The 19,281-nt window shown below is 42.3% G+C and overlaps 2 protein-coding genes and 1 pseudogene across 4 annotated transcripts in view; 2 read left to right on the forward strand and 1 right to left on the reverse strand.

Moving 5' to 3' along the window:
- Positions 1–261: 261 nt before the first annotated feature.
- Positions 262–9,915, forward strand: LOC311115278 (regulating synaptic membrane exocytosis protein 4-like). 2 transcript variants are annotated; one of them, XM_084157290.1, is made up of 6 exons: positions 262–697; positions 7,548–7,686; positions 7,954–8,066; positions 8,245–8,346; positions 8,592–8,731; positions 8,852–9,915. In XM_084157290.1, exons 1-6 carry the CDS (start codon positions 541–543, stop codon positions 9,047–9,049), a joined length of 849 nt encoding a protein of 282 aa, XP_084013416.1. In that variant the 5' UTR covers positions 262–540; the 3' UTR covers positions 9,050–9,915. The 2 variants fall into 2 exon arrangements, with proteins under 2 accessions (XP_084013416.1, XP_084013415.1); XM_084157289.1 differs by having other exon boundaries at positions 264–697; positions 7,545–7,686.
- LOC311108231 (dendritic cell-specific transmembrane protein-like) lies at positions 9,569–14,751 on the forward strand (annotated as a pseudogene). Its single transcript has 4 exons — positions 9,569–9,606; positions 12,833–13,901; positions 14,033–14,375; positions 14,594–14,751. The product of its transcript is annotated as a dendritic cell-specific transmembrane protein-like (transcript).
- A 405-nt stretch (positions 14,752–15,156) lies between these two features.
- Positions 15,157–19,281, reverse strand: part of LOC311124693 (dihydropyrimidinase-like) — a 54,054-nt gene continuing 49,929 nt past the window's right edge. The window contains exons 8-9 of the mRNA XM_084158325.1: positions 17,257–17,464; positions 15,157–17,063 (exon numbers count right to left, since the gene is read on the reverse strand). Coding sequence (XP_084014451.1) covers positions 17,004–17,063; positions 17,257–17,464 — 268 coding nt within the window. The 3' untranslated portion in view covers positions 15,157–17,003. The remainder of the gene's footprint in view (positions 17,064–17,256; positions 17,465–19,281) is intronic.

Below are 19,281 nucleotides of genomic sequence, written 5' to 3' on the forward strand. Positions count from 1 at the left end.
GTGTATATTTGTGCATGCATGTGCACGTGTGCATCCGTGTGTGTGTTTGTTTGCGTGTGCATCCGTGCGTGTGTGCGAGAGAGAGAAAGGAGCCTGTGAGGTTCAGTGAGTTGTATCTCTGGGTAGAGCTCCTTTGCCTGGAGAGGCAGCCGAGGTGCGCCTGAGCAGAGATCCCTCTGATTGGCTGAGGAGGATGCAGCTTGCCCCCCGCCCTATCATTCTCCCAATTGCGTTAGAAGAGGAGAGGGAGGGAGAGGAGCTGAGTAGCAGAGATAACCAAGCAGGCACATAGAACAGAGCATTAACACGGAGCAGAGAAGCAAGCAGGCTCTCTCTCTACGCAGTCTCACTCTACGCAGCACAGGGAGACAACACACAGAGCTACATCAGAAAGCCATTCTGCTACAGTACAGCACCATAGTCTGCTCTTGGGCTTCAGCGTTCAACCACGTCTTCAGTTTTCCTCTTGGTGCACGGTAGAGCTGTTTGGAGACCTTTAACCTCCGCTAGAAGGCGACTTGACTCAGGTGATCAGTGACCATGGGTAGGCAGGGGCATGATGCCAATGCAGCGGCTGGCGCCCCGGGGTCCGGGATGCGCATGCAGCGTTCCCAGAGCAAGATGAGCCTGTCTGCGTCGTTCGAGGCGCTGGCCAACTACTTCCCCTGCATGAACTCCTTCGACGAGGAGGACAGAGGTAAGATGAGATGGCCCTAACCCTGAGACACTGGAGCAGACACACACAGCTGCTGCTGCTGCTGTTGGAGGGAGAGAGAGAGGAGAGGGATGGGATGGGAGGATGGGAGAGGGATGGGAGGATGGGAGAGGGATGGGAGGATGGGAGAGGGATGGGAGGATGGGAGAGGGATGGGAGATGGATGGGAGGATGGGAGAGGGATGGGAGATGGATGGGAGGATGGGAGAGGGATGGGAGATGGATGGGAGGATGGGAGAGGGATGGGAGAGGGATGGGAGAGGGATGGGAGAGGGATGGGAGGATGGGAGAGGGATGGGAGAGGGATGGGATGGGGGATGGAGAGGGGCAGCAGTAAGAGAGGGAGCAGACGAAGGGCTGGAGGGGTGGAGAGAGATAGAGAGGGACCGGGGGAGAGAGGAGAGTGAGGGATGGACTGATGGTTGACTGATGACCCGAAAGGGGAGAGGGAGCACGGGGAGGGTGGAGGCTGTGGATGGACATGCTCAGTGTGTTTTTGGATATGCTTCTCGTAATTGACTAGCTACATCCCTGTTCGTGTCATTGGCTACTGCTTTAGATCTGATGTCTGTTCTGAAACACTGTCCTACTCCCTCATTGACTTCACTTACCAATGGCAAGCATGCTTGTCTAGTCTCGATTGGAATGAATCACTATTTGTTCTGGTGTGGGTGGTAGTTTAGATTTAGATATTGTATTGACCTTGTCTCTAGTGTCTAGTGTGTGTTTTTATAGCTGTTTTATTTCTGAGTGGGTGTTGAGAATATGTTTATGATAATCCAAATAGGATGTTTTCATAAGACTAGGTTAGGGGGATTGTATTAGCTGTGATTGTATTAGCTGGGTTAGGGGGATCGTATTACCCTCCTCCTATAAATAGACTTTAATAGACTCCTCTGAAATAGACATGATCCACTGGAATGTTGCGATAATACGGTAGAAATGTCTCCAGCCCCCTCCATCTCAATCCCCTTTCTGGGTAGACACTGACTTTAATGCTTCCTTACCTGGAGTTACAGGTACCAGAGTAGTCGACCCGAAATGTGCGTCCAATCAAGTTACTGTTCACAAACATTTCTCCCAGATGACACAAACTGTATTGATGATGTTTGTAAACAGTCATTTGATTGGACGGAAGTGACACTGCAGGTGAGCCTTTGATGTGTAGTTTAACATGTTACGTAAAGACAGTATCTTAGAGGGTTTTAGGACTCCAGCAGAGAATATCTCCTCAAATTAAGGTTTTATTCTAGCACCTAGGCTCTGGGAAAATCACGGTTTTTAAGAACATATATATTTTTTCAAGGCTAGGTCTGGATGCACTGCAGCATCTCCTAAATGCTTTTTATTTTATTATATCTTTCACAGATCCTTAGCTCTTTGCAGAATACATATTTTTATAGACTGTTTTCCCTTTTAGTGGGTTATAGAGTTTAATGACGTGTATGGAAAGCACTTTCAATGGCAGTAGCTTAATTTCTAATTAAGACTGAGTATATCTGTCTGAGTGAGCTTTCAAAGATCCACTCCGTAATCTTTTTAATGCTCTACCTTAATAACAAACCATGACAACGGCAAAGCCTGTGTGTGTGTGTCTGTATGAGTGTGTGTGTATGAGTGTATGTGTATGAGTGTGTGTGTGAGTGTGTGTGTGGCCTGGCTCATGGCACCTACAGTCTCATCATAATCACACATGTTAATTCAGCATTACTCTGTCCAATGAGGTATAAACTGCATCATTAAAAACAGTTGGCTGGCCATTAAAAAGAGATTTCAAAGATGAGCTTCTCCTCCTTTATTAGTATGGCCATCCATAATGACCTCAGATACAACAATATGCAGGCTAACCACAGTACATACAGTGGTCAGGTTGACCTTGGCTTTGATTCAGCTGAATGAATGTTAATTGATCATTCAGTACATCGCTTATTGTTTGTGTTTAGGTAGTTCCTATATGGCAGAAGCCTGACTGTCTGTCACACTGGCAGGTCTTTAGATGCCTTTAGACGTCACTGTCAGCTTCTTTGAATCCGGTTTGCTTTGTCAGTGCTGAGAAGAGAGGAAGAGGAGGCGGATGTCATTGAATAGCTGAGCTGCCAGGGTTCTGGCCTCAGCAGTGAGTGCCTGCCTGAGAAATAAAAGCTTATCGTTCTCTGATTCTAAGAGTCTGTACTTCCTGTGGATGGGAGACAGGCAGGCAGGCAGGCAGACAGGAAGGGAGAGATGCTGCAGGCAGGGACAGTAGCCAGAGTATAATTAATGTGTTTGATATGGGCAAATTCTAGGCACAAATCACGCACACAAATAAAAATTTAGAGAGAGGGAAATTGCATTAAGGACAATATGAATATGCCAGATTATTTTCAGTTTATTTGAACACAGAATGGGGAATTATTGAGCTGTCTTCAAACTGTAAGAAGTCTTGGTTAAATAGGGCTTTATTATCCCCTCTGTGTGTTGTCCTCAGAAAGGTTGTTCCTGTGATAAAGCAGAACCACTCTTACGTACAGTGCCAGTCAAAAGTTTGGATACACCTACTCATTCAAGGGTTTTTCTTTATTTTTACAATTTTTTACATTGTAGAATAATAGTGAAGACATCAAAACTATGAAATAACACATATGGAATCATATAGTAACCAAAAAAGAGTTAAACAAATCAAAATATATTTTATATTTGAGATTCTTCAAATAGCCACCCATTGCCTTGATGACAGCTTTGCACACTCTTGGCATTCTCTCAACCAACTTCACCTGGAATGCTTTTCCAACAGTCTTGAAGGAGGTCCCACATATGCTGAGCACTAGTTGGCTGCTTTTCCTTCACTCTGCCGTCCGACTCATCACAAACCATCTCAATTGGGTTGAGGTAGGGGGATTGTGGAGGCCAGGTCGTCTGATGCAGTGCTCCATCACTCTCCTTCTTGGTAAAATGGCCCTTACACAGCCTGGAGGTGTGTTGGGTCATTGTCTTGTTGAAAAATATATGATAGTCCCACTAAGCCCAAACCAGATGGGATGGCGTATCGCTGTAGAATGCTGTGGTAGCCATGCTGGTTAAGTGTGCCTTAAATTCTAAATAAATCATAGACAGTGAAATCTCCAATTTGGACTCCAGACCAAAGGACACATTTCCACCGGTCTAATGTCCATTGCTCGTGTTTCTTTAGCAGTGTTTTTTTTTGCAGCAATTCGACCATGAAGGCCTGATTCACACAGTCCCCTCTGAACAGTTGATGTTGAGATGTGTTTGTGACTTGAACTCTGTGAAGCATTTATTTGGGCTGCAATTTCTGAGGCTGGTAATTCTAATTAACTTATCCTCTGCAGCAGCGGTAACTCTGGGTCTTCCATTCCTGTGGTGGTCCTCATGAGAGCCAGTTTCATCATAGCGCTTGATGGTTTTTGCGACTGCACTTGAAGAAACTTTCAAAATTCTTGACATTTTCCGTATTGACTGACCTTCATGTCTTAAAGTAATGATGGACTGTCGTTTCTCTTAGCTTATTTGAGCTGTTCTTGCCATAATATGGACTTGGTCTTTTACCAAATAGGGCTATCTTCTGTATACCCCCCTACCTTGTCACAACACAACTGATTGGCTCAAACGCATTAAGAAGGAAAGAAATTCCACGAATTAACTTTTAAGAAGGCACACCTGTTAATTGAAATGCATTCCAGGTGACTACCTCATGAAGCTGGTTGAGAGAATGCCAAGAGTGTGCAAAGCTGTCATAAAGGCAAAGGGTGGCTATTTGAAGAATCTCATATATAAAATATATTTTGATTTGTTTAACACTTTTTTTGTTTACTACATGATTCCATATGTGTTATTTCATAGTTGTGATGTCTTCACTATTATTCTATAATGTAGAAAATAGTAAAAATAAAGAAAAACCCTTGAATGAGTAGGTGTGTCCAAACTTTTGACTGGTAGTGTATGTAAACATTGAGTGACAAACATTCACTCTCTATGTTGACATGCATTCCCTGACAGTGTGTGTCGAGTGGTCATGCTTGCCACATAAATTAGTTCTCTTTACGTTCGTTCTCTTTACCCTGGTTATCCTCCGAGTTAAACAATATAACAAACAGATCACCGACCATTTCGAATCCCACCATATCTTCTCCGCTATGCAATCTGGTTTCCGAGATGGTCATGGGTGCACCTCAGCCACGCTCAAGGTCCTAAACGATATAATAACCGCGATCGATAAAAGACAGTACTGTGCAGCCGTCTTTATCGACCTGGCCAAGGCTTTTGACTCTGTCAATCACCGCATTCTTATTGGCAGACTAAATAGCCTTGGTTTCTCAAATGACTGCCTCGCCTGGTTCACCAACTACTTCTCAGATAGAGTTCAATGTGTCAAATCGGAGGGCCTGTTGTCTGGACCTCTGGCAGTCTCTATGGGGGTGCCACAGGGTTCAATTCTCGGGCCGACTCTATTCTCTGTGTATATCAATGATGTCGCTCTTGTTGCTGGTGACTCTCAGATCCACCTCTACGCAGACGACACCATTTTGTATACATCTGGCCCTTCATTGGACACTGTGTTAACAAACCTCCAAACGAGCTTCAATGCCATACAACACTCATTCTGTGGCCACCAACTGCTCTTAAACACTAGTAAAACTAAATGCATGCTCTTCAATCGAACGCTGCTTGCACCCGTCCGCCCGACTAGAATCACTACTCTCGGCGGGTCTGACTTAGAATATGTGGACAACTACAAATACCTAGGCGTCTGGTTAGACTGTAAACTCTCCTTCCAGACTCACATTAAGCATCTCCAATCCAAAGTTAAATCTAGAATTGGCTTCCTATTTCGCAACAAAGCCTCCTTCACTCATGCTGCTAAACATGCCCTCGTAAAACGGACTATCCTACCGATACTTGACTTCGGCGATGTCATTTACAAAATAGCTTCCAACACTCTACTCAGCAAATTGGATGTAGTCTATCACAGTGCCATCCGTTTTGTCACCAAAGCCCCATATACTACCCACCATTGTGACCTGTACGCTCTGGTTGGCTGGCCCTCACTACATATTCGTCACCAAGCCCACTGGCTCCAGGTCGTCTATAAATCTCTTCTAGGCAAATCCCCGCCTTATCTTAGCTCATTGGTCACCATAGCAACACCCACCCGTAGTATGCGTTCCAGCAGGTATATCTCACTGGTCATCCCCAAAGCTAACACCTCCCCAAAGCCAACACCTCCATTCCTTCCAGTTCTCTGCTGCAAATGACTGGAACGAACTGCAAAAATCTCTGAAGCTGGAGACACTTATCTCCCTCACTATCTTTAAGCATCAGTTGTCAGAGCAGCTTACCGATCACTGCACCTGTACACAGCCCATCTGTAATTAGCCCACCCAACTACCTCATCCCCATATTGTTATTTACATTGTTATTTATTTTGATCATTTGCACCCCAGTATCTCTATTTGCACATCATCTTCTGCACATCTATCACTCCAGTGTTAATACTAAATTGTAATTATTTTGCAGTATGGCCTATTTATTGCCTTACCTCCATAACTTACTACATTTGCACACACTGTATATAGATTTTCTATTGTGTTATTGACTGTACGTTATGTTTATTCCATATGTAACTCTGTGTTTGTTGTTTTTATCGCACTGCTTTGCTTTATCTTGGCCAGGTCGCAGTTGTAAATGAGAACTTGTTCTCAACTGGCTTACCTGGTTAAATAAAGGTGAAATAAAACTCTGCTTCCTGCATTCCTTACTGAGAGACAAGACAGACCCATTAGTTCACCTTTTACCATTTTACACTTTTAATTAGTCCGGTGTACCCCGTATGCATTTTTGTATTTGAATGAACAGCCATTTTGTTTCTTTAGTTCTCTGCAAAAAGCCCTGTCATGTGACTGTTGTAGAGCTCTGCAGTGGCTGACCTGTACTAGTACCAGTACCTGTTCCTACAGTATATCCTCCTCCTGACCCTCCTTGATGGTTTGCAAAGAATGCCATTCAGGCCTCACGCAGCTCCAGCCACGTCCTGGCCATGTGCCCTACACAGGGCCTACTGTCACATAGATTGGAGGAGATGTTCAGCAGGTCTAATGGGGGCAGTCAGCTGTCACCTTGTATCAGTTGGGGGAGGCCAGACACTGAATGGTCCTAGGTGGAACAGAGGGATGGAGGGAGGGGTGGAGGGAGGGGTGGAGAGAGGGAGAGAGGGAGAGGTAGAGAGAGGGAGAGGGAGAGAGGGAGAGAGGGAGAGAGGGAGAGAGGGAGAGAGAGAGAGAGAGAGAGGGAGAGAGATAGAGGGAGAGAGAGATACTAAGCTAGAGCAAGAACCCTGCAGGGCAGGCAGCCGGTGCTCTGGCATGGCAGGAAGAGGGATGTACATGGTCTTCTTCTGTTTAGCCCATTCATACACGAACACACATACACGCGCAAACACACAACTCTGTTTTTTCTTATATTTCTGTTGATAATATGACACTTTATGTTGAATAAATCTCTTTGCTAAATTATCACATGGAAGTTGCAGTGCCTTGGTAGCACTGAGAATCGGGTGCATGATGTTGTTGGTAGAATTGCCATAGAGTGGAAGTGTGTTCTTCCTGTTGATGACTTCAATGAGACTTCTCGTAATCAGTGAAAACGCTATGTCTGCAATTTACCTACTGGATGTAATTCGAAAGCACAGCACACACTTGAGAGCAATGTATTGACTATTTCTCCCCCCTGCTCTCTATCTTTCCCTCTCTCTCCCTCTCTCTCTCTCTCTCTCTCTCTCTCTCCCTTTCCCTCTCTCTCTCTTTCTTCCACTCTGTCCCTCTGTTCTGTCCAGAAGCCGGTGGGAAGAAGCTTCGCAGTACCGTCCAGAGGAGCACAGAAACGGGCTTGGCCGTAGAGATGAGGAGCAGGATGACTCGGCAGGCGAGCAGAGATTCCACCGACGGCAGCATGAACAGCTACAGCTCCGAGGGAAAGTAAGTGGAGTATGACGCATACCAATGTGATAATGTACACCCCCCCCAAAAACATTTTTTTGGGGGTTTTAGGTCAAGTTTAAGGTTGGGGTGCTCATTTGAATTTCCTGTCTTTTTTGGATCTTGTCAACTCTAAATATGTTAGAACATCGTTTTTGTATTTAATTGTACCTTTGATGGTGACGCAGCAAGAAATCAAGTTCAAGCTTTGAGGCCTTCTTCTTTAGTCTCCATAGTTACCAGTGTCATCTTTCTCTTCCGTTCCAGCCTGATCTTCCCTGGTGTGAGGCTCTCCTCGGATGCCCAGTTCTCTGACTTCCTGGATGGACTAGGCCCAGCCCAGCTGGTTGGACGACAGACGCTAGCGACACCACCCATGGGTAGGTGGATCAGATTCCTGGAACAATGTTGTATCAAGAGATTTTGAATGAATGAATGAATTATATATTTTATTTGTGTGTCAAGATACCTTTAGCGACCTCATCCCATACGGAATGGATATCTGTATTGTGTAAATGGAGTGTTGACATTGTGTTGGCTGTGGTGTGTGTGGTTCAGGTGACATCCAGATTGGAATCGTGGACAAGAAAGGAGCGCTGGAGGTGGAGGTGATCCGAGCCCGTGGCCTTGTGGGAAAACCAGGTTCCAAGGCACTGCCAGGTAATTTACTACATGATGTATAATATATTAATATATACTATTTAGCAGACACATTTAGCCAAAGCTACTTACAGTACCGTGAGTACATACATTTTTAGTATCCTGTATGTGAGTAGAATAGAATAGAACCCACAGCCTTGAACTTCATGTTAATACCAACTGGTCACTATGGTAACCAGAGTTTCAACCAACTGACAATGCTGCCAATAGTATAGTAACCTTTTTGTCTCTCTCTCTCTTCGTAGCACCATATGTAAAGGTATATCTTTTAGAAAACGGAGCCTGCATAGCCAAAAAGAAAACAAAAGTAGCAAGAAAAACCTTGGATCCCCTTTACCAGCAGCAACTGCCGTTCGAAGAGGCTCCTGGAGGGAAAGTTCTACAGGTAAACTTCTACGTTCTACAAGGCCTTGATAAATACTTCACAGTTCACACATCATTTCTAAGCAAATGCAGGCATCTAAAATATTATAATAACATGTCTAATAAACCCTCTTCTCCACAGATTATCGTATGGGGAGACTACGGACGCATGGACCATAAATCCTTTATGGGAGCGGTTCAGATACTTTTAGATGAGCTGGACCTGTCCAACATGGTGATTGGCTGGTTCAAGCTCTTTCCTCCTTCCTCATTGGTGGACCCTACCCTGGCCCCCTTGACAAGAAGAGCTTCCCAAACGTCATTGGATAGCCGGTCATAGCAGTGTGTGGACTGATAGCATTGTTGTAGCAGCAGCACCCAGTGTTGAGGTTAAACAAGTTGCGACAGACAGGTCACGCCCCCCGGTTACACTGCATGCTTGATGTTGTGTCTTCTGAGCCTGTTTCTAGGGGTGCAAACGTGATCCTGTGTTTTGAGCAAAATGTCGCACACATTGTGCGTAGCGAGCGTCGCTCCCTCGGCCGGGTCGGAGCGCCAGCTCGGATTGGAAGGCCGTAACGGACTCCTTAGCACGAGGAATCGTCTCTAAATCGAGCGATTCCAGGTTTTCATCCAATCTTAAGCCATGGGGGTCAGAACTGGGAACCCGCTCGATGAGTTCTACAGAAGCCCTTTTCGAATGAAAAATAAATGTTTTCGTTTTTAATTAATTTGTTTGTTTTTTGTTTGTTTATTGTCGATGTACTTGTATACCTGAAGGGGTGACTGACAGTGTTGTCCTGTCCAGAAGCTTGGTCACGCCACGCCAACAGACCTAGCTAGATGTGTAAATGAAGCTATGAGGATCATTGCAATAGGAGAGGTGGGGTGGCCCAGGTAAAGCTCACACTCCGAATATGAGGCCCTAGTCAAAATACCTATACAGTGTAGGTAGTAGATCACACCAGAGAGACAATACTAAAGTTACTAAAGGCAATACAGAAGAGGCGACTGTACTATCGACGCTCCAGAATCTAATGATCAGAACCCACAACAAGACTAACTTTTATGACCTAACATTATTATTTCTCTGTTGATATATTGTATGACATTTAAATGACGATAAAAAAAAAAGAATTTAGCATGGACAAAAATTTAGCTGAATAAAAAAAATATGAAAATTATTTTCTTGAGGCTGCAACTTGCAAAAAAAAGATGAATAAAAACAAATAAAACAGATCAGCCATTTTCAACAATTTATATTATTTTTAAAGATAAATGTCACTAGTGCATGGTTTTCAAAGGGGAGTGAATGCAACAGCGTGATAAAAAAGACACATTGTTTATCATTCTTTAGACCATCCATAACATAAGTCTGTGTTTGGCAGACATACAGTAAGAGAAACTAAAATAAAAACTTTTGGAGTTATTTAACAAAAAAAAACAGTTTATGTGACAAAGTGATGATGAAAATAAATGTAAATGATTTATTTCATTGTAAAGGTTTACAAGCCTTATAAAGATAAACATAATGTTTAAATTGTACACGTCTCTTTTTCTCTCTTGTCCCAGGGCACCCCCTGATATTGTCCAGAGTTTCAGGACTGTTGGTTCTTTTACAGTTCTATATCGTTTCAATATGTATTTTTTTGGGATTTGATTTGTTTAACAAGCATGTTGAAAAGGATTTTCTGCAACATGGCTTGGGCACACCTTAAAGTAACTCAGCATGTTTTGATAAAGATGATATTTGGGGTTTTTGCAGTTTCTTGTACAGTGCATGTCAACTTCGTTACTTTTTCCCCTCTACAGCAAATGAATTAGTTACTTTCATGGCCAAACTATTAAAACGTTTTAACAAAACATTCCACCAACTCCTAGATCATATTTTATTTCCAATTTTTCAAAAAGAATGACAAGTAAAAATACTTTATATTCATTGGAGGTTGACAAAAAAGTTTTGGTTGCAAGTGTATTTTATTTCAGTATTGTTAACTAACATGCAAAAATAATCTGTATTGGTACAGCAAGAGGGATATTTATTTCCAAGCAAGAAGCAGCAAACATACAACTTATGTATATTGCTGTGTAGTTCAGGCACTGTTTGTGAGGATGAGCAACATGGGATATTGCCACACAATATGAATTTAGTTTTTTTGTTTTTGTGAAAATAAAATTAATTTCATATATTTTTATTTGTTTATTTACAAGCCAAGACCAGTTTATATTTTATTTTCTATTTTTAGTAATTATAAATGCTTCTTGTGTATGAGAGGTATATGAATCTTACAGTTATGTCTGAATGAAAATAAACTGAGACGTTATTCCTTTTCCATGTTAAACCTATACATTCTAATGTCCATCCAATATCTTGTTGCTATAACAAGCTATATACTTTCATTTTTGATTTACATTGTACATATTAGAAATTTGAATAAAACAAGCAAACATAAATAGATTAATAGAATCTTTTGGAATAGGAATAATGTCTCACATGATGACAAAGAAATATGTTATTTACCCTTTTGAATGCCTTTTCTTTATTTTGTTTTGGTGCAATGTGTTTATGCCAAGGCTATGTCTTGGTGAAGTATGGTTGAGTACAGAGATTTATGTAAGTTATTTTTCAAATAAAAAATGGATATTACACTGACACTGAGTCACAGCGAACAATATCAACATACAAGAGCATTTTTATCTATCTGGGCATGACTATTTCCTGTTCCACAACATCCACAAATTACTATCTTTATTCCTCCAGGTAGGTTGGGAGTAAAAAGGAAAACCCATTATATTTTACAATAACAAACTGGCTGGCAAGTACCAACATAAAGGTCACAACCTTTGTGGCCCACTACTGGTTCCTACCTATACTACAGTCTACACTACAGATATTTCATTTAGTCTTTCAGAACTGTATACAGCATGTGAACTAATCAACACTAAGTTCAAGCTGGGGGAAGTTAAGATACAAGTAGTAGGAGTCCGTTCCACTTCCCATCATATGAGTGCAAAGTTGTGCTTCCACTAAATTCTTTGCCGACACTGCAGATGAAAGAACAACCTATAATTTTGGAGAGAGCCAGGAATACATTTTACTCTGAACTAAAAAGAAAGTTCCTCTTTTACTGTTGTTAAAACACACACAATATACAGCTGTGTAGAGTGGTATGTTGGAATGACCAACAATGCTCTAATGCTCTCCTTATATTGAAGGTTGTACTACTTGAATAGTAAGTAAGTCAGTAAGTAAGTAAGTAATTTAGTATGTTAGTTAGTAAGTTAACCACCTATCACAAAATGCTGTACTTCAACAATGACAGTACTGTATTTTCAGTTTACTCTTCACGTGTTTGGTGAGATGAACTCCTGCAGTGTGGTAAGACGGTTAAGTGAGCGACGCCTCCGACTGGGAGGTGACTAAGTTCTGAAATTTTAAATGGGAAATGAGTAAGTGTTGAGGTTAAAATTGGTATGAAAGCTTGAGAGTTCTGCTTATCACTTCACATAATCTACTATACAGACATACCACAGAGGACCAGCAGGTAAGCGTGTTGTGATAATGCTGAATTTGTGAGGCTCTAGTAATGCTTTCCAAAGTAATGGTGGATTGTTATGAAAAACTATGTTTAAGGTATAAGGTTGGACACACCAGTGTCTGCCCAAGATAGTCAACAGTTACTGTAGTTTTAAAGCAACTTTTGGTTCCCTCTAACTATATGTCATGCTAGACTTTACCCAAAATAAGAGTTACACTTTTTTTTATGGACATGATAAATCAAATGAAATCATATTTATTTATCCTCTTGGATTTCAGGCATATCTCAGTCCTCTTAATATTAATAGATTATTTGATTATTCTTCCTGAAAACCTGGTTGTTTGTTTTAATATTTTTCTTCAGTGTGCTTGGGTAGCACTTTACGTAGATAAATTACCAGATATTTACCAAGAAATTACATGGTTAAATGGAAATTACATAGTTATAACCTATGAATTACTTGTTTCTTTTGGATTCATTCAAACTATTTTTTTGCCACAATCTGTGAGACAAAATTTCAGTCATGGAATTTTCAAGGATTTACAGTATTATCAGACACATATTTGTCGTTCTACCTTTCTCAGGTACTGTGATTTCATCAATGATGAAACAACTTGCCCTCAATTGAAATGAACCTTGTATCGCTCCTGGTCTGCTGCTGTAGCCCTATACACAACAAACACCAGGCAGGGCTGGAGAGACCGATCAGTCCTCTTGATCACCTGTCTCACCTTCAGTCTCGTCCTGAGCTCCATCCTCCTCCTCTACCTGCTCTATGTCCTGCAGTACGGCCTGCTGGTGGCTGCTGGGATAGCATGCTCTTGCTGGGTGGTTGTGGGGGCCTCTCTGTTCCTCTCTAAGAGGGTGCGTTGCTTTGGGGTTCTGTTTGTGCTCTCCTGTGGGATGAGGCAGGGCCGGAACGTTCTCATCACCGCTGGGACCAGTTTGGTGGTTCTCAAGAACGTCCAGAACACACTGGAGAACATCACAGGGCTCAGTAGGAGTATGGTGTGCAACCTGCAGGCCAAGAGGGTGTCCATCAACATCACACCGCTCTGTAACTACATCAGGATGTTGAGATGGGTCGGTGATGTACTCAGAACGTTCACAGACTTCGGGGTGGCGGAGTTGGTGTCTGATCTGGAGGTCACATCCAGAGGAGACTCTGAGAAGTTCATGGAGAAGCTGGTTGGAGCAGAGAGGACTCTGAATGGAACTGCAAAGAGCATCTGGGCCGCGGTGGACACGATATCCTCTGTAGGTCAGAGACTGTTCCCTGCCTTCAACTTCCTCCTACTGATGGGCTTCACAGTGCTGCACTTGAGGAGATACCGCCACAACAAGAAATATGAAAACATGTACATAACCAGGACGTTCATTCATTTTGATGAGAAGCAGAAGGCAGAAGGAAGGCCTCCAGTGCTCCCCCTCACACCGAAGGAGGCTAGATGCTACATCACCATCCCTTCACCTCGACTCAGTGCCATGGAAGGGAAAGCAATGCTAAAATTCAGTTTCCCAGTGTTCACCCATTGTCTAGCCTGGGTCTTGTTCATAGGTGTTGATGTATTCATGTTCTGGTTCGTTGAGGTCATCAGAATGCGACTTCATGAGCTAGAGCCATTTCATGTTCCTTTGTTTATGAACATAAACGTAAGTAGCTATGTTAGTAAAACACACAACAAGATGCAGTCTTAGTCAATGATTTATTGCATTAATTCATTCAATACAATCTAGCCACTAGGCTATAACCCTGTTACTCTACTGAACCATTGTTGTTTCAGGAAGACATGACCGTTATTGGTGTCATCATTTCAGAGGAGATCGACAGGAGGGATTTCTCCTACCAGGTGTCCCTCTTTGAGAAGAGTTGCCTTCCTAAACCTAGACTACTACTCTATGACTCCATCCGGCCCCTGGTTGTGTTACTAGCTGCCCTTCTCAGCATGGCCCTGATGTCTGCCAAGCTCACACAGATCAGGCTCATGGTGTGTGAGCAGTTCTTCTCCACTAACGCTGAGGAGAGGGTGGAGTTTCTGCATGCTAAGATCCTGAAGAAGAGATCAAGAAAGGAAGGGAAAAGGAAAGCTCAGGAAAGCAGTCTGAAATCCCTCATCAAGAAGGTCTGTATAATCCAGAGATCATTGAGAAACACTGATGGAAACCTTAGAATGGTATAATACTGTATATTACATAGATTTTCTTATGTGGCCTACAGCGCTGAACATTGTCATAATTTGTCCCAGGGAAAAAGTGCAGAGTCATTTCTCAGTAAGACAATAGATACAGTATCTGTATGTTACTAATGTACTGTTTGATTAATCCATACTTTCTTCATCAGCCAGATTTCTGGTGTCCAATACTCTACAGACCACAGGAGGATGACTCCTTTCACCAAGCAAGCTAGACTTTATGCTGCCACAGGAAGAAGTGAGACACACCTTTTTTTGTTGAAAATGTGAATTATGTAACTCGTTACATTATATAACAACTTTAATCTAGACTAATGACATGTTGTCATTGTAAATAGATACAGTATTTCAGTTTGTTAATTAAAGTACCTGTATAAATAAAGGTAAAACAATTGTTCTGATAATAATAAAACAAATAAAGGTTAAATTATGGTTACCAAGGTTTACAAGCAACTTTTTGAAGCAATGTAATGTGAGATGTAAATAGTTCAAACAATGAATAATTGGGACAAAATGACACTTCATTTTAAAGAATAAAAACACCACAAAAACAGCCTTCAATCATAGTAACTGAGATATAAACTTCTTGTATCTCTATGTCATGTCTTTAACTTCTGCATATTCTTCATTGTTACCATGCCTATGGAGTTTGGATGATCATAAGTGCACAGGGTAATTGTCTGCAATGAGAACACATAGATATGCAAAACATGATATCTGTTTCAGTTGTTTAATGTCGATGAAAAACGACAGGGACAGTTTCGCTAACATCATCACACAAACCAGACCTTCCCTAAATGTGCACGCCCCTATTCAGCTCCCATCATGCACTTGGTGTTTAGTCACCCCATTAGCATTATATCCAGATGCCATAATGCTCATTTACCACAGTGATTCTAGTGGGTCCTGACAGTGATACATCCCCCTTCACAGGATGCTGACAGTCAGTCAGGAGACGTACCCCTTTATGCTTCTGTAATGTTGAAATATGATGTTACATTTACCAGATTATTTTGTCTCAAGGTATTTAGAGTTGGGTTCGAAATGATTGACTACCTTGATAAAGATGTGCAAAAATGACTGCATAAAATAAATAATTCAAATACTGAGCTATATTGTATGCTCAAAAAAATTGGGAAATTATATTATTTTATACTTATACAATTGCTGAGTGAACGATTTTGTTTAACAAGTAATATTCATTTTTTCTCAAAGAGTTATTGACAATCCTGTTTTCAATACCTTTCAATACCTCACCTTGCGAAAATAACGGCACTGAGCCTTTTTCCAAATTCCTTAATACAGAATCCTTCCAGATACTTGATATCCTAAGTCTGCGCTTATGGACTGCCCTAATCAATTCAAACCACAGGTTTTCAATGGGTTTCAAGTCCAGAGACTGAGATGGTCACTGCAATATGTTGATTTTGTGGACAATTAACTATTTAAATTTTTACACCTACCTTTTCTCTCAGCAATTGTATTAGTATAAAATAATATAATTTACAACTTTTTTGAGAGCATACAATATAGCTCAGTATTTGAATTATTTATTTTAGACAGGCATTTTTGCTTATCTTTATCAAGGGCGTCAATATTGTCGGACCCCACTGTATATTAAGATAAAGGATCATGTGAAAATGTTTGCCTAATACCATAATTGGACGTCATTGCTCAATTGTGCCAGGCAGGTAAATTCAGTAAAGTGCAGTGTGAGTGTTTTAAAGAAAATATATACTATTTTAACCCAGGTCTGTTACTGAGAGAAGGCACAGTGAAAGAGAAGGCAGAGCGACAGAGAAGGCACAGAGATGAGTGGGCTGACTGTGACTCATACACTGCTGCCACTGACCCGTAGCGTCCCGCTGATAAACTCACATTATGTCTGCAGAGCCCCAGCGGCTCAGTGCCATGCCAGCATGCCAGCATGCCCAGTAGGAGACAATCCCAATGTGTAGTGTGATGCTGTGTGACAACAGCACTGGGCCTTTTTTACATAGCCAGGATCCAATCCAAGGCACGTTGCAGCACTGTGCACTGCACTACCGACAATTTCCCTGGTGTTTGTGAAGATCGCATTCATGGTAAACGCTGCGGATGTCAGCTCAAGTGGAAATTACCTTTCAATGTGAAACACTGTGTGCTACTATACAACGTACATTTGATGGTATCCCGGTCATAGTTTAACACAGAGGTAAGGGTAGAGTCTCGTCCAATGCCCAATATGCCAGATACAAACATAACAAAGACATATTGTTGGAAGTTATGTGTTTAAATGGGCATCATCATCACCATCATTATCAAATATAACTATGCAAGTGTTTATTTCACATAGTAATAACATAATACATTTTATACAATTGTATACATTTTACTAAATTCTTTGGGCACATAATATCATCAGAATCAAAACATTCACTGGCATCTGCATTCAAACAAACATTAATTTTCTCTTGGTCCAGCTTAACAAAATTCACAGATCCGTGGTAGCCTTGAAAAGTTGAGAGAACATTTTGCATGCAGATCCGAAGCTAGAGATAACTTCATGATGAGTTCCATTCCTTTATATGGAGATTATTTCACCATCATAAGGCTTCCTGATTACAGGACTAGGCTGTCCTACCTGGAAAACAAACTGCTTTTTAAAAACCAGAGTTAATAACACAGGTATAACTACAACACTTGTAGAACCTTAATATATAGTGTTATTGGGCCTTATAAATACATGAATAGCACATCATAGATGCAGTCACGGAACATTATGAAACTTTATAATAAAGCGATAAGTCACAAGGCGCCATAATATTGAGACAGACCTGTTCCCTCTGGTTGACTCGTTTGTAGATGAACTCTGCGTAGGGCTGTCTGGGGATGAAGCGGCCCTCTCCTGGCTGGGTCTTCAGCTGACCTCTCTCATAGACCACCTTCCCTCTGGAGATGGTCACCACGGGAACACCGTGGCATTCCATGCCCTCAAAGATGTTGTAATCCACAGCCTGGTGGTGCGTTGCTGCAGATATCTTCCTACACATGCACAAACACACAGATGCAGACATACTTGGTCAAATAGTGTGTTGAATGAGGACATTACAAGTAATTAACGTTACACATAGGCTGCGTTTACACAGGCAGCCCAATTCAGAGTTTTTGCCAATTATTTGTATATCGGATACCGATCTGATATTTTCCCTAATATGTAAACAGCAAAAAAACACAGGGAATCTGATCTTTTGAGTTCCGATTTATACCATCTCCATATGTAGATCTCAATCCTGATACAAACCCGATCCTCCATATGCAACCTTTGTCTGTATGTTCAGATCAAGTTTTTTCTTTCTGAAGTAATTTAATTTGCACATGACCTGCCGTTACCATGACAACCACTCATCAATTTAAAGGAACAGTGACAGGAAATTAGCATTGCATCTGAGTGCTACTTCAGAGGCTACATCAGTGTGCATGTGCAAATCTGATATGGGTCACATGTCAAACTGAGTGTGGACAGTCAGAAAAAAAGATCAGATATAAAAAGAAAATCAAATTTGGGTTCTTAGGGTGGCTGTGTAAACACAGCCATAAACGTATATGTTAACTCAGCAAAAAAAGATACGTCCCTTTTTCAGGACCCTGTCTTTCAAAGATAATTCGTAAAAATCCAAATAACTTCACAGATATTCATTATAAAGGGCTTAAACACTGTTTCCCATGCTTGTTCAATGAACCATAAACAATTAATGAATATGCACCTGTGGAACGGTCGTTAAGACACTAACAGCTTACAGATGGTAGGCAATTAAGGTCACAGTTATGAAAACTTAGGACACTAAAGAGGCCTTTCTACTGACTCTGAAAAACACCAAAAGAAAGATGCCCAGGGTCCCTGCTCATCTGCGTGAACGTGCCTTAGGCATGCTGCAAGGAGGCATGAGGACTGCAGATGTGGCCAGGGCAATAAATTGCAATGTCCGTACTGTGAGATGCCTAAGACAGCGCTACAGGGAGACAGGATGGACAGCTGATCGTCCTCGCAGTGGCAGACAAGGTGTAACAACACCTGCACAGGATCAGTACATCCAAACATCACACCTGCGGGACAGGTACAGGATGGCAACAACAACTGCCCGAGTTACACCAGGAACGCACTATCCTTCCATCAGTGCTCAGACTGTCTGCAATAGGCTGAGAGAGGCTGGACTGAGGGCTTGTAGGCCTGTTGTAAGTCAGGTCCTCACCAGACATCACCGGCAACAATGTCGCCTATGGGCACAAACCCACTGTCGCTGGACCAGACAGGACTGGCAAAAAGTGCTCTTCACTGACGAGTCGCGGTTTTGTCTCACCAGGGGTGATGGTCGGATTCACTTTTATCGTCGAAGGAATGACGTTACACCGAGGCCTGTACTCTGGAGCAGGATCGAATTGGAAGTGGAGGGTCCGTCATGGTCTGGGGCGGTGTGTCACAGCATCATCGGACTGAGCTTGTTGTCATTGCAGGCAATCTCAACGCTGTGCGTTACAGGGAAGACATTTTCCTCCCTCATGTGGTACCCTTCCTGCAGGCTCATCCTGACATGACCCTCCAGCATGACAATGCCACCAGCCATACTGCTCGTTCTGTGCGTGATTTCCTGCAAGACAGGAATGTCAGTGTTCTGCCATGGCCAGCGAAGAGCCCGGATCTCAATCCCATTGAGCACGTCTGGGACCTGTTGGATCGGAGGGTGAGGGCTAGGGCCATTCCCCCCAGAAATGTCCGGGAACTTGCAGGTGCCTTAGTGGAAGAGTGGGGTAACATCTAACAGCAAGAACTGGCAAATCTGGTGCAGTCCATGAGGAGGAGA

Source organism: Coregonus lavaretus, assembly GCF_964263955.1.
Source record: "Coregonus lavaretus genome assembly, chromosome: 3".
In the NCBI taxonomy this organism is placed as follows: Eukaryota; Metazoa; Chordata; class Actinopteri; order Salmoniformes; family Salmonidae; genus Coregonus; species Coregonus lavaretus.